Raw genomic sequence first — 14,103 nt, 5'->3', positions numbered from 1 at the left:
AAAGTACCCACTGAATACAGCGGTTTTCTTGTAAAATTTCGCGATAAGTTTGTGTTTTTGTATCCTGAAAATTTTTAGGAATCATGTTTTCACGCCGTATATATATATGTATCCTTAGAATAATAACGCATAGAAACCTAGCCCGCACACGCTAAGTGAGGCAAATTGAAGCGCTCCCAAAGGGCCTACACGAGCGGGCGGGCCTTCAGTGCTCAAGGTCAACTTGCACCGCGAACAGATCAAGAACTTTAGCTAAAAATGACGAAATGTGCGGTAAATGAGTGTAAAAATACGTCAGACAAACATAAAATAGATACTAACATCACATTCCACAAGGAAGTAACGCGTTTCAACTTGTATTTTTATATAAATATTCACTAAAATCGAAAATTAACCTACTACTAAAACTAGCCTACATAAATTTGATTTTTGCCGCACTTGTGACAGTTCGTTTGATACGAAACTATCATTCTATGCGTTATTATTCTAAGTATGTATCTGTGTATGTCCTCAATTTTACTATATAGATTTTTCTAAAGTGATTGATTCAACACTCACTGTTATGCGAAACAAACTAACGCCGTATGAGGTTGTATACATATACTCGTAATTAACTTGCCTGCTGTACCATATCTTTTTCTCTATGATTTGTTCTTCCGTGCAATAAACTTTGTATTCTGATTCAAATGTTTGCTAGCACAATGAAAAGGTTGATAGTCATCCACCACAAGTCTACGAATATACATTTACATCTGATTGTTTTCCTTCATAGTTATTGTTATCTTACGGTGCGCAGAAAAGTTATTATAAACTTTACATGATTACGCCGACAGTACTCCTCTAACCAACGCGGTGCGTATGCGTGTGCCTAACGCCCGATTTCGTCCCGGCCACTAAAAGCACTTCACTTGTTAAAGATTTCTTGACTAGTGCACACGTTTCACGAAAATCTCATACATTTTCATTTTAAATAATTATTTGCAATAATTTTGATTGTGATTAGTTTATCGAAAACTTAATATTAAAATTAAAAATACTATACCAATTTGAATTAAATTATTTTTTAATTTGTTTTTAAAATCCACATAACAGTTAATCCTCGCTACCGCGCAGTTGTTTTGCAATAAAATAAAATTTTGCAATAAAAAATGTCACCTACAGCGAAAAGTGCAATTTTTGTTCTGTTTTTGGTAAACGTACTAGTTGTTTCATCTCAGGATATAGCTACGAAGTTCTCAGATAGAAAAATTGTTCCTAACATCATTCCAAAGGCGCCTACCGGCTTGGCAAAGGTAAGTGTCTTATCACCTCAATATTTCAAATTTGTAGCATTAGTTATTATACTATAATTGATTTTTTAGACAACACTTTTCTATTTTTTTAACAATTACGTCATAGTTTCCCAAAGTAATCCCTACCGTCCCCCAGTGAGCGCTGGAATGTTCTAGATAGGCGGTAGGGGCCTCGGAAACAATAGGGGGCGTCAATGCTGTCTAGGGGGTACTTCCGAATATGAATTTCTGAATTACCTATGCAAACTACTCTACACACATACAATGTATAAAATATGTCAAATTTAATATTATAATCATTACTGTACGTAAAATTGAATTCTCTACACGTCAAAAAAACCGTCTTTAGAATATTTGAGAAATTGTTTAAGTCTATAATAAACTATAATTTACATAAATTTTAGTGATTTTTTTGCGGGAAGTGAGTAATTCGGTTTTCATCGATTCTGAGAAAGTCCATTTTTTGAGTTAATACACTATTGTATTAACAGTGCGATATATTCCCTATGATTTTTTTGTATCAAGTTAATATAAAAAATATATGTTTTCATTTATTTTTGTAATGGTGGGCGTTGAATTTTTTTTATTTTGCCTAAGTGAGCGGTGAGCCAAAACTTTGGGAACCGACGATTTAAATGGTCTTTGTTTTGACTGCTTTGCCGCCCTCGGTAGACATAACTGACGTAATCGACATTTTTAGCAAAATTGAGTTCATAACATAATACCACACTGTTAATACATAGTGGATTAACTCAAAAAGTGTAATTTTTCAGAACTGATGAAAAACGAATTACTCACTTTTCGTGAACGATTATTAAAATTAATGTACTTATAGGTTAAAGTTCTGTACAGACATCTAAACAATTTCGTACTTTCCAAATATATTTAACAACAAAAGGGAAAAAAATATTATTTAAAACCAGTTATTTACCACACAAAACATTAAAGCCACCTTATTCAAATGACAACACTTACAACCATTACAATTTACAACATTAATAATTACAATTTAAATTATATATGTTTATTTAGTAAAGACTGTTTTGGACAGAACTAGCTCACATAAACTTTTCTCTCTTGACTCATTTAGAGTTAAGTAGATTGTTTCTTAATATATCTTATTTTAATTGTTTATTCTAGTAACAGTAAAGCTCCTTGTGAAAGAGTCCATCCAGTATAGCACTGCCACCTTACCTATTTCTGCCGCCAAACAGTAATGTCAGCATTGCTGTGTTCCGGTTTTGAAGGGAAAGGGTGCTGGTGAAATTACAGGCAATGGGAGTTCGAGTTCTTAGGTTTTCGCGATTGGTACACATAGGAAATGAAACTGTTTTTCCGGATTTAAATCGCGTATATTTGTTTTTTTCAAACAAACCGACGTTTCAGGCCCTTTACAGGTCCCATGGTCACGGTTGACTGAGGTTGTACAGTATACAACCAGTTATGTCTAATATTGATGCAAACCACCCTATTTTTTCACTATAGTTACAATAGTTATTAATTAAATACCTTATTTTTCAACTTTTGTCAACCTTTTGTTGGGAGTTGTCAACTTATGTCTCAGTTTGACGGGCGCAGTGGTAGTGACTGTTATGAACAGGCATATAGCTTACCATCAGGCGTATGATTTGTTCGTCCCGTCACTTGATGTTATAAAATTAAAAAAATACTGAAGACTGATTGAATGACGGTTTTGTTGACGTGTAGAAAATCAAATTTTACATTCAGCAAAAATAATCTTGAATTTCCCGTATTTTGAGTTACAACACTATTGCAATAGCAGTGCGATGTCTGGAATTAGCAAAACGAGATCTACAATCTCTATACACAACCTCTATAGGCGACGTGCCTTAGAGTGAAAACCTTGTTTACGCGTTTTCACATAGTTCGTTTTTACTGATTTTTGTTGAAGACAAACGTATAAAATTCTTGTTCAAATATATTATTAAAGTAATATAGTATCTGAAAGAGGTATAATTGGACGTAGTTAAGCAAAAAGAAATCAATTCACAAAATTATCAAAAAATAAATTATAAGTACCAAACGGTGCGTAAAGTCTAACCTCTTAGATCAACAAAAAGATCCAACATATAAACATAAATATGTATTTCTGAAGTTATATGACATTACAAGTTTTGAAAATAAGACAAGAGTGAGAAATACTTTTAAACTTCAAACTGACATATCTCGAAAGTGACTGAATGTGCATTAGATCCTTTTTGTTTAACTACGTCCAAGTTGACTAACTAAAATGCTAACTGTAAACATTATAGCGTTTACCACATTTTACACCACATTTTTATTTTCGTCCTGAAAAATTACACGAGGTGTTCGCTCTAAGACGATATGCGGTTTTTTCATATCTTATTTAGTTTCCGTTTTATTGCTAAGCAAAATCAGCTTAATTCACATCTTTGACGATAAAACTTAAGTGACAATATGCCGTAAGTTACCAAAATGCTAAAGTGTTAGTTATGGCAAGGTGGGAAGTATGCTTGAGCAAAGATATGGTATACGATGGAACGTGCTCGCTCAGAAAGAGACATTTGAGTTACATGTACTTGAAAACATATACGGAAGCATCGAATTGTATTCCTTGGCAGTACTGTGTTAATTAATTAAATTTAATGAATTAATTTACTAGACGCAATGATGTTGTGTTACTAAAGCCTAGAAATGGCGCCGGAATTCCAACAAAAATGCGAAAAATCAAAATTTATACTTCAGTTCAAAAGCGTGAATCTAAAATGAGTAATAAATAATAATAGATCAAAAAACTATTAATAGAAATTTTCCAATCTTGTCCAGCAAAAATAGAGCATCGGAAAACGGACTTAATGCCTAAAGATTAAGAGTGCATGTTAAAGATTAATATAGAAATAGTCAAGGCCGTCCACTTTGGTATATTTATTCATTACGCCATATAGCTTTAGCTTCGTTTTGGACTACTCCATTTTGTGCCTCTACCATGAGATTATTAATATAGGTTGGGTACTGTGACATTTCAGTTTTGTACGTTGCATGCATACAATTTTTAAACGACTTCAAAAGGAGGAGGTTCTTATTTCGCCTGTATCTTTTTTTTGTAATGTATTTTACGCGATAACTTCGGCATTTGTGAACCGATTTTGATGATTCGTCTTTTGTTGGAAAGAGGATACCTCAGAAGTGCTCCCATTTAAATTTGAAGTCAAGTCAAGTCAAGTCAAATAATCATTTATTCCATAGGTAAAATTGTAACACTTGAAAACGTCATTTTTGAAGCTACTGCTCGTTCACTACGCTGACCTCCCTGTGAAGAACGAGCAAGAAACTCTAAGGATTGCACTTTTCAAATAGACTCATAGTATTTATGTGGAATCTAGACCCACGTTGTCTTTCCATAAGTCTTTATCTAACACGTAGTCTACAATTTTGTAATATGACATTTCAATACTTAAAAAACTTTTAAATATTAAAATACTTTTAACGTAAGTTTTAAACTTAGGAAATGGTAACCTTAATATATGCTTCGGAGTCTTATTGTAAAAACCATTGACTTACAAATAAATGGACGACGGGTCTAATACACAAACCACGAAAAAAATGTCCCAAGTCAACCTATTTAAACGTAGTGACATCGCAGTACTATCTAATTTTGCTTGCTTCGCTGTCAGTCGAACAAACGAAGACTAAAGCGTGAATGACGCTCTGTATACGATTTTAACGCCCTATAAGTTCGGACACTTTTTAGCGCGGTCCCGACGTCCATATAATTGTAAGTCAATGGTAAAAACGAAGAAAATATTCCACCTCTAAGGGTGGTTAAGTAGAGGGTGAATGACTTTTGAAGTCGGTTTTTTTAGTACTCTGTATTATTAACTAATCTCCCAACCTCGAAATAGTAAATTAGTTAAAATATACTAAACATAAATAATATTCTTTGATAATATCGAAATGATAAAGATAAATTATCCCAAGTCCTTGATGCGTAAAACGGAATTGTATCCATAGACTACTGCCTCTATGGCCGAACGGATACCGTGCTGTACTGCCACGCATAGGTCCCGAAATATTTGTATGGCTTACATTTGTTTCTCTCGTGAGTTTGGGTGTAATTTGTGGTTGTCTATGTGTGTGTCCATGGCACCCGCGATACAGGGTTTACTTAGTGCGGGGCTATGAGTAAGTGCGCGTTATTATAGAGATTTACACCACAAAATCGATGAATCGAATAAGCAAGTTTCAAAATTACATATATCTCGCTTCAATATAAGTGAATTGTCTTGCATGCGGGTCGTTTTCTTTTGTTTTGACCTTTGCGTAATATTTTCAAATTGTTTTGAAGTAATTGTTCAAATTTCATTTCGATGCTGTTGATTTTATATTTGGTTGTTATTAAGTTTTTAATAACTTAATAATTTAATCATTTTTATTTTGTTTATTATTTGTTCTTAAATTATTGTCCCTAATTCCATTCGCTCTTCGTTGCAATTTATCTCGTTAAGATATTTAAATCGATTTTTTTTCATTCGATTTTACATCCCTGACGTCACCGTGCCCATGCCTTGTGAAATGAACTAAGCGACTGCGTAAATGTTTTTATACAAAATGTAGTTTCTTCTTGTGACCGCTAGGGGCGCTGTATAATTTGCCGTACAAAGTTGTGAAGTAATTTACGCGGTCGCTAGCGCCAACTGTCACAGTAGACTTGTGGTAGAAGCGTAGATATTGTTAGTCTGGTTCTGTACCGTTCAAAGAACGATAAGTTATTAATCATCAAATTAAACATTCGTCATTAAAGTGGAAAGTCATTACCTCAATGTTAGTTCTTATTATTCACTCATATGCGTTGTAAGAAATTAACTGCTGTATGAAACCACATTTAGGTACCTTGGTTAAAACTGACTAGTTTACTTACTCGTTTAGAGGAATATTAAGTAGGTAAACGGTGTAAAGTTAATCCATTAATGACGTAACTACCGGAAGCATAAAGCTTTCGCTCGACAGGTTTCGTAACTCGGGTTCGAACACAAGCCTGGGCTTGTTCCGTTAAGTCTTTTCGCTAGTAAAGCAGGAAAACATAGTAACAGTTCATAGTAAGCCCACGATCGAATTCTGCCTCCACGACATAAATTGTAACCAATTTATATGTTGTGATTTAAAATAAAGATTACCCGATTTCTAGGGCCCTGCGTCAAGGGTGAGCGTGGCCCCTATTTATGGCGCCGCTCTCTTATTATCTTATTATATCAGTCATCCTGTCTCGGCGATATGAATCAAGCCTTATCCTAAAACGGGCCCATCACCTGCATGGAAGTCCGGTGCGCAGGCAGAATACTGCTCACACACTCTCCTGCAGAATTCAGGATGGCTTGCACGCCATAACTACCTACAAATCCTGCATTACGCGGCGGACGGCAAGGCGGACTGTAATGCAGAATAATAATGCCCCATTTAAGAGCATTCCGCACTACTTTCGATTCGTATCAGGGGGTCTACTCTCGATCTCTGTCTGACATCCGTCCGAAACAATTACTGCCAAATAAGCAATACTTGACCAAATGAAAAGACGCGTGATGCGAATGAAGCTTCATATTTGATACTTGTCTTTTAATTTTGTCGAATATTGCTTATTTGACAGTAATTGTTTCGGACGGATGTCATACGGAGATCGAGAGTAGACCCCCAGTTCCGAATCCGAGAAATGACAATCCGAAATGTCACAGGGATCTTATCATTAGGCGTACAAGCGATATTCGTATTTTCTCTCTTCGCCTCGGATTTTGTGCACCCGGACACCCGTAGTGCGTCCGAGTTTTCTAGATTTGTATAGTTTCGGATTCGAAATGAATACGAATCGGACTTTTGTCCGATTGTTACACCTCCCTAAGATAGAATTCGGTGGTGTAATAAGCGTTTTAACATAGTGCCACCGTTTTGTTAATACATCTAAAGTACGGGCGCGCTATGATGGCCGTTTTAACAGATTACAATAGTGAGGTGAAATCTCAATTCATTATCGAAACATATATAATCAAATGCGAGTCGCATCTACAAGTTTTTAGATTTATAACTAGTATTGCAAGGGGTAGCTGATTAAAAAGTTTTAATAATACGAAAGTAAAAATGTTTGCTTAATATATTCATTTTTTTTAAATTTAGAATTTCGGAAAACAAATGCCGAGTTGTGTCTTAAAATTATACATTCCATAAATTTTGCTGCACACAATAAAATCGTCAAAAATTATACACGTCATTAAAACCGTCGTTAGAATATTGTAAGGAACAATCCAAATATGTCTACTTAACTCAAAATGAGACACACTTTAAGTGAGCTAGTTCTGACCTAAAACAACCCTTATTAAAAAATATAAAATTATTGTCCTTTTTATTTTATTCTTACATGTATTTGCAAGTAGCAAATTGTTTAGATGTCTATATATATATAAACTGGAACTTTACATAAATTTTAAAGATCATTTGCGGGAAGTGAGTAATTCGTTTTTTATCGATTCTCACAAAACACACTTTTTAAGTTAATAATAATAATAATAATAATAATAATAATAATAACGCACACACTCAACATACACATAGCCCCGCACTAGGGAAACCCTGTGTCGCGGGTGCCATGGACACACACATAGACAACCACAAATTACACCCAAACTCACGAGAGAAATAAATGTAGGTCATACAAATATTTCGCCCGGCCCACGAATCGAACCTGGAACCTCTGCGTGGCAGTCCGGCATGGTAACCGTTCGGCCACTGAGGCAGTTACACAATACACTATTATCTGTGCGATATATTAAGATATTCCTTGTGTTATTCGTATATTTTTATTTGGATTTAACAGTTACATTCTTCTTTGACTTATGAGAATGGAATTAATATAAGGTGGAAATTCATAACACGTCACATCACTATATCGGTTTGGCGTTTAAGGAACGAAACTAGTTTTTGACAGTGGCGGTGAAAAGGTTAAGGAAATGTACAAACTTTCAGGTTTCCTCTTTGTTTAAAGACAAAAAGAGAACATTACATATGATATCAATAGTATATTTCAATCAAAATTTTACAAATTGACGACATAGAATCTAGAAATGTGTAGATTTGCGAGAAATTATAAATACCACTATGTAACAATGTACATAGGCAGCTATGTAATTGCCATTGTGATAGCCACAAAAATAAAGTTTTAGGTGTATAGCTACATACTTAAACGGAATCCAATAAAATAAAACAGAATCATTAAGAAAATGTGTTACATAGATAATACACGCAAAATAGGCGCCTTATCGTTGAGTTGCGGACACCAGCCCGTTACACCAAGTACCAAGTACCAAGTAGATAGATAATCAACTTTATATAAGATTGAACTTGAAATTTTGATTTGAACTTGAAAATTGAAATGTTATAAGATTGAACTCTGGCCTTTATCCCAATCGAACAAATGTGGTAGGAAATACTAAATATTGATCTGTTTCAGGTCTCGTATCCCAATGGAAAGGCACCAGAGCTGGGAACGAAATTGAACGCCAACGATGTAAAAGAAGTGCCTTCGGTTTCGTTTACAAATGAATCCGGAGCCAAATACGTCGTGCTTATGTTTGGTAAGTCACAACATCCACTATATTATTGGGTAAAAGTACTCGACATGGTTTTTGTGGTTGATTGAATCCCGACCGCAGCGTATCGGAAATGCTAGTAGTTGTCTGTTTATACGTTGGGTAAGGTAACCAGATCTTGGGTCTTCCAACATAATAATTGTACCGCACCGTTTAAGTATCAATCTCGGATAAACGCGTGGTTTTGTTTCTTCTTATTATCGTATCGATGGATAGATAGAGAGATAGAGATATATTTATTTGTAAGCATACACGGTAAATACTGTTCACATGTTTAAGATTACACTTAGAATATATCCGTACCTGAGAAGAATAACACTGTAAGTGCTATTTTTGTAATTTTACAGGAGACGCGATTTTGTGTCGAAATGCAGCATGTACAACATTTAGAATGGCTTCAAATAAAACTAATTGAGTTTTAATAACATTTCGAGCTACCTAATTGGCATACAAACTGCTTTTCGACACAAAATCGCTTCTCTCGTTAAATTACAAAAATGGCGTTTACAGTGTACTACTTCTCAGGTACGGATATATATTCTTCAAAAACGTGCACTAAGAACTATATAGTAGGTATAAAAAAGATCAGTCCTGCAGAAACCTTTTTAAAAAATACCATATAATGACGACGTACTCACAATACATGTATGGTATAATAGTTTACGAGCGTGAAAACTTGAGCACTTATGAGCGACGTACGGGCGGGGAGGTCGAGCGTTGCGAAACGCGGGAAAACTAAAATCTGTTGCCTACCGTACCGAACTCGCACGAGAAATCCACGGGTAATAGGTCCCCAATTCTACGAACATCTACCCACAAACCTGAAAAGTGTTACAAACGACTCCTTTTATTTGATAGTGAATTCTACAGTGTCAATGAGTTTCTTTTGAAACAATTGTTATTTTGTTTTACTAGATTTCATTGTATTTAGACAAGCAGTAGTTATACTACTTTATTTTATATTAATTATTATTGTTTGCGTTAGTGACGATCATATTATTCTTTGACATTGAATTTTTTTATTGTAATATTGTGACATTGATAATATGAAATAAATTATTTTATTCTATTATATTCTGTGGTTCAGTGTGTTGCGGCAGTAACTAAAATACAAATATTATACATTGTTCGCATTTATCCTTAACGTAACATTACATTATATACGTAAAATCATGATCGTATTACAAGGAATGAATGTCAAAGTAATAAATATGTAGAAGATCGCAGTCTTCAAAATTTAGAAGACAAAAACTTATTTACTTTACAAAAACAATTTGTCACAAGCAATTCAAATAGTACTTTCTTAAATCTAGACGTATATAACATTTTTATACCGTCAGGTAACATTATATAATCTTACGCACATGTTATAGCAATTCCTTTGAATGTCGGGCCAAACGATAGGGATATCGGGTTAAAAAAGGAATATTTTTTGAAGTAAATAAATAACTATGTTTTTTGACAAAAATACATATCTCGAATATATACAAGGAAGGGACAATATTCTTAGATTTCTAAATAAGGGTTTGAAGCTACCTCGCATGATGAGATGGCATGCACTATACATATTATTGTGGCCCAGAAGTTATTGCCGATAACCGCATCACTAGTAGTAGCCGCCATGATGAAGTGTGAGACATGTTTGCCATTGTGATGAAACAATTTGCGTACCGTACTGGTCCATATCTCTCATTAACTCCTGACGACTCCTAACGACTCTAAGGGTCGTATTCCAGAACTGTAGTCAATGCTCAAGTCAGGATTTGAGCAGACTTGAGTATGATTTTAAGCACTGCAAATACGACTCTAACGGCAAGGACTTGAGTATGATTTTCAGTGCTCACTGCAATACTCAAGTCCTGACTTGAGTATTGAGTAGAGTTCTCTACTCTACTCATTGCTCAAGTCAAGATTTGAATATGATTTCAAGCACTGGAAATACGGCCCTAAACGCAAAGACTTGAGTATATTTTCTAGTGCTTTAAATCATACTCAAATCCTGACTTAAGCATTGAGTAGAGTTTTGAAATACGCCCCTTAGTTCTTATCCTTAGTGCTATGACAACTCTTTTCCTTCCATACGCACATTTTGCAAACCAAAGTAGGTATATTTCGTTCTGTATGTAAATTATCCTTATGTCTATTGCTGCTTCTGTAATTCTTGCGAGTCTCTTGGATTATTCTCATAGTTGCTATTTAAGACACATGGCACAAGTGCCAGCAATTAACGCAAAATTTCTGAGTAATTAATGAACGTGTCACATTGAATTGTTTTTAGACTAGTTCTAATAAAACATGTGGCTTCTATTAATTAAAAAAAGGTTGACTTCATCTAAATCATTATTTCAGTGATATTTAAGAGGTTTGTTATCGTCATCTGCCTACGCAGTACATTGCTGGACATAGGCCTCTCTCAATGAGCGCCATTTTGCCCGGTCCTCAGTTTATCGCATGCATGTGCTGCCAGCTGCCTTTCGTTACACTACTTTTGCCAAGTCGTGGTCACTACTCAAGAACTCGTTACCCCATCGATTATCGGTTCTTCGATAGATATGACCAGCCCACTGCCAATTCAGTTTACTTATTCTACCAGCTGTGTTGACGACGGTCTGTCGGATAACCTTATTTATATTATTTTTTACATTACAGGGGATGGAAAAACTTTCTATTAATTTTAAATTTCTTATCAGGGGTGTTAATTTCATAACTCCTGAGTCTCCCTGGGCTCAGGGGTATCCATAAAGATTTCCCACCCGTCAAAAAAAAAAAGGGGTGTTAATTTGAGTGCATTATTTTAAGAATAGGTAAAAGTCAGTGTGTATATATGAAGGAAATGTGTAGTGAAATGAGCCTACAAAATTTGTATATACAGTGCATTTTTTGCATTTCAGTTACTTTGTCCTTTAAGATACGAGTTTAAGACAGTAAGGCGACGATATTCTAATATAATCAGTTCCGAGAAGTTCCGGAATTTGTAGAATGGAATGTCCACGTTATTCTTTAGTTCAGTTAAATTAACATCACAATTCCGATCACTGATCTTAACCAACGGTCGGAAAAAGGTGTTCCACATACATAGAGATGTTAAAACTTCTGAATATTAATTAATTACTGTTTCGAATTCCGTATTCCCGGAAATGGTTTTAATGCATCGTAGGACAAACTACTGATCTAGTAAGTTGAAGTTGGAATTTAAAGTAATTCTAATGATGCAATATGTGTATGATGTAAAAAGTGCAGTAGATAACTGACTTTTTACCAAAAGAGAATAATAAAGTAACGGATGGTCACTTTACGCACCTCCCTAGCTTTAGATGCCGCATATGGTCCGGACCGCAGACGGTCACATTTACAAGGGGAATTTTAGCACATTTTAGTTTGCATGATAATCGTGATAGCGCTCTAAAAATATTTTAATTAAATTCAAAAACACTGTATAACAGATTTTCATAAATTCGAACTAATATTTTAAAAGGAAAATGTTCACAAAAACTGCTGAACGCTTAAACAAGACGAAAATGTGCCATTTTTGACGGCCTCACCCATGTATGGCCATTTATTTTCATAAATAGAATAAAGAGAAGAGTTTCTTTCATCCGGAAATGCGGAATTCGAAAAAGTAATTAATTAATATTTGGTGGTTTTCACAACGTTATGTCGCTCATTGTAGCTGTATTTATACATGGATCTATGTATGTGGCACATCTTTTTCCAACCATTGGTCATAACATAACGGGTAAAACGTACTGACTGTTTGTTTTCAAACTTGGTGGTAAAATGACGAGAAGATTTGACGTAATTTTCCAAGCCAAGTTTACATGTTTAGATAATTTTGACGCTGAACGAATATTGTAAGTTATTAAGTTACAGCGAAAATGGCAACAAGACATATTTAAATTCGCCGTGTAGTTTTTTTTATTAAGGAATTTCCTAACGTCGTAAAAAACACTGAGTCGTTTACCAATGCTTGTACGATTAAAGATTATTTAATGATTCTTGAAGGTGGCACAAAAGAAGTGAACAATATATAATTACAATACAGTGAAAAAGTTTTTCGTCTTTAATTGTTCTTTACACTTATTTACTTGCGATGGCAAATGAAACGAAGCAGTAGAGAATAAGCAATATACTGAACTAGATTAGTTTTAAGTCTTACTATTGCGTTTGGGTTACTGTAAGCAATATGTAATAAATAAAATGAATGAAATAAACGAAATGAACAACGTGAACGAAATGAACGAAATGAATTAAATGAACGAAATGACCGAAATGAACGAAATGAACGAAATGAACGAAATGAACGACATGAACGATATGAATAAAATAGAGATTAAATGGTACAGAGCGTGAATACGTAAGCGTGACAATGGGTAAGCGATAGCGGCGTGCTATTTAGTACGCGAAATGCGTCGAAGGTGGCATGCATCGTCCTGCGCCGGCGCCGTTGAGAGTGGCGGCCGGTGCTGTCTTCGCTCCGCGGTGGCGTCCAGGGAATGACTACTTACCTTACCTATTTCTGTGTTTGTGGTAACCTCTGTCTATAAACATTAATGCAGTATCCTCAAAAGCAGAACTAAATTTGTTTACTTGAACATAGGCCTAGTTTACAATGGTCTGACTTCGACACTCTTTTCATGTTTAGTTTAGCAGCAGTGGAGCTCCTTGTGAAAGAGTTTCTCCAGGGAAGTACTGCCGCCTTACCTATTTTTGCCGCCAAGCAGTAATGTCAGCATTACTGTGTTCCGATTTTGAAGGGTAAGGGTGCAATTACAGGCCCATGGGACTTGTCAACTCAAGTCTCAGGTTGTCGGGCGCAGTGGCAGTGCCCCTCAGATCTTTGTGATTTAAAGCTCTGAGTGGTACTGCAACTGTTGTGGATAGGCGTACCGCTTACCATCAGGCGCATGACGTTTTCGACCCATCTCTTAGTTATTATAGAAAAAAAAGAGCGCTTTCCAACAAAAAAAGAATCATGGAAATGTTTTCACAAATATCGGAATAATCGAGTATACACAAACAAATAGGTTAATTGGACATAGTTATGCAAACAAGAACCAACCCGTAGAACACCAGACATGTGCTCACAAAAGATCCTGACAATATACTAAGCCAAAATTCAGAAAATAACAGTCCTTCAGGGTACCAATCCTAAATAAGTAACTTTTTAATAGCTTAAAAGAACCATATTGCTTAATTTC

General features: G+C 35.2%; 1 protein-coding gene across 1 annotated transcript in view; it reads left to right on the top strand.

The window, feature by feature from the left end:
• Positions 1-853: 853 nt before the first annotated feature.
• LOC113240125 (protein D3-like) overlaps positions 854-14,103 on the top strand; it is a 30,364-nt gene continuing 17,114 nt past the window's right edge. Inside the window, exons 1-2 of the mRNA XM_026477351.1 lie at positions 854-1,292; positions 8,767-8,890. Coding sequence (XP_026333136.1) covers positions 1,149-1,292; positions 8,767-8,890 — 268 coding nt within the window. The 5' untranslated portion in view covers positions 854-1,148. The remainder of the gene's footprint in view (positions 1,293-8,766; positions 8,891-14,103) is intronic.

Source organism: Hyposmocoma kahamanoa, unplaced genomic scaffold, assembly GCF_003589595.1.
Source record: "Hyposmocoma kahamanoa isolate Upper Pololo Valley unplaced genomic scaffold, ASM358959v1 120, whole genome shotgun sequence".
In the NCBI taxonomy this organism is placed as follows: Eukaryota; Metazoa; Arthropoda; class Insecta; order Lepidoptera; family Cosmopterigidae; genus Hyposmocoma; species Hyposmocoma kahamanoa.
The sequence above is the reverse complement of the archived record's forward strand: the minus strand, read 5'-3'. Positions and strand labels throughout refer to the sequence as shown.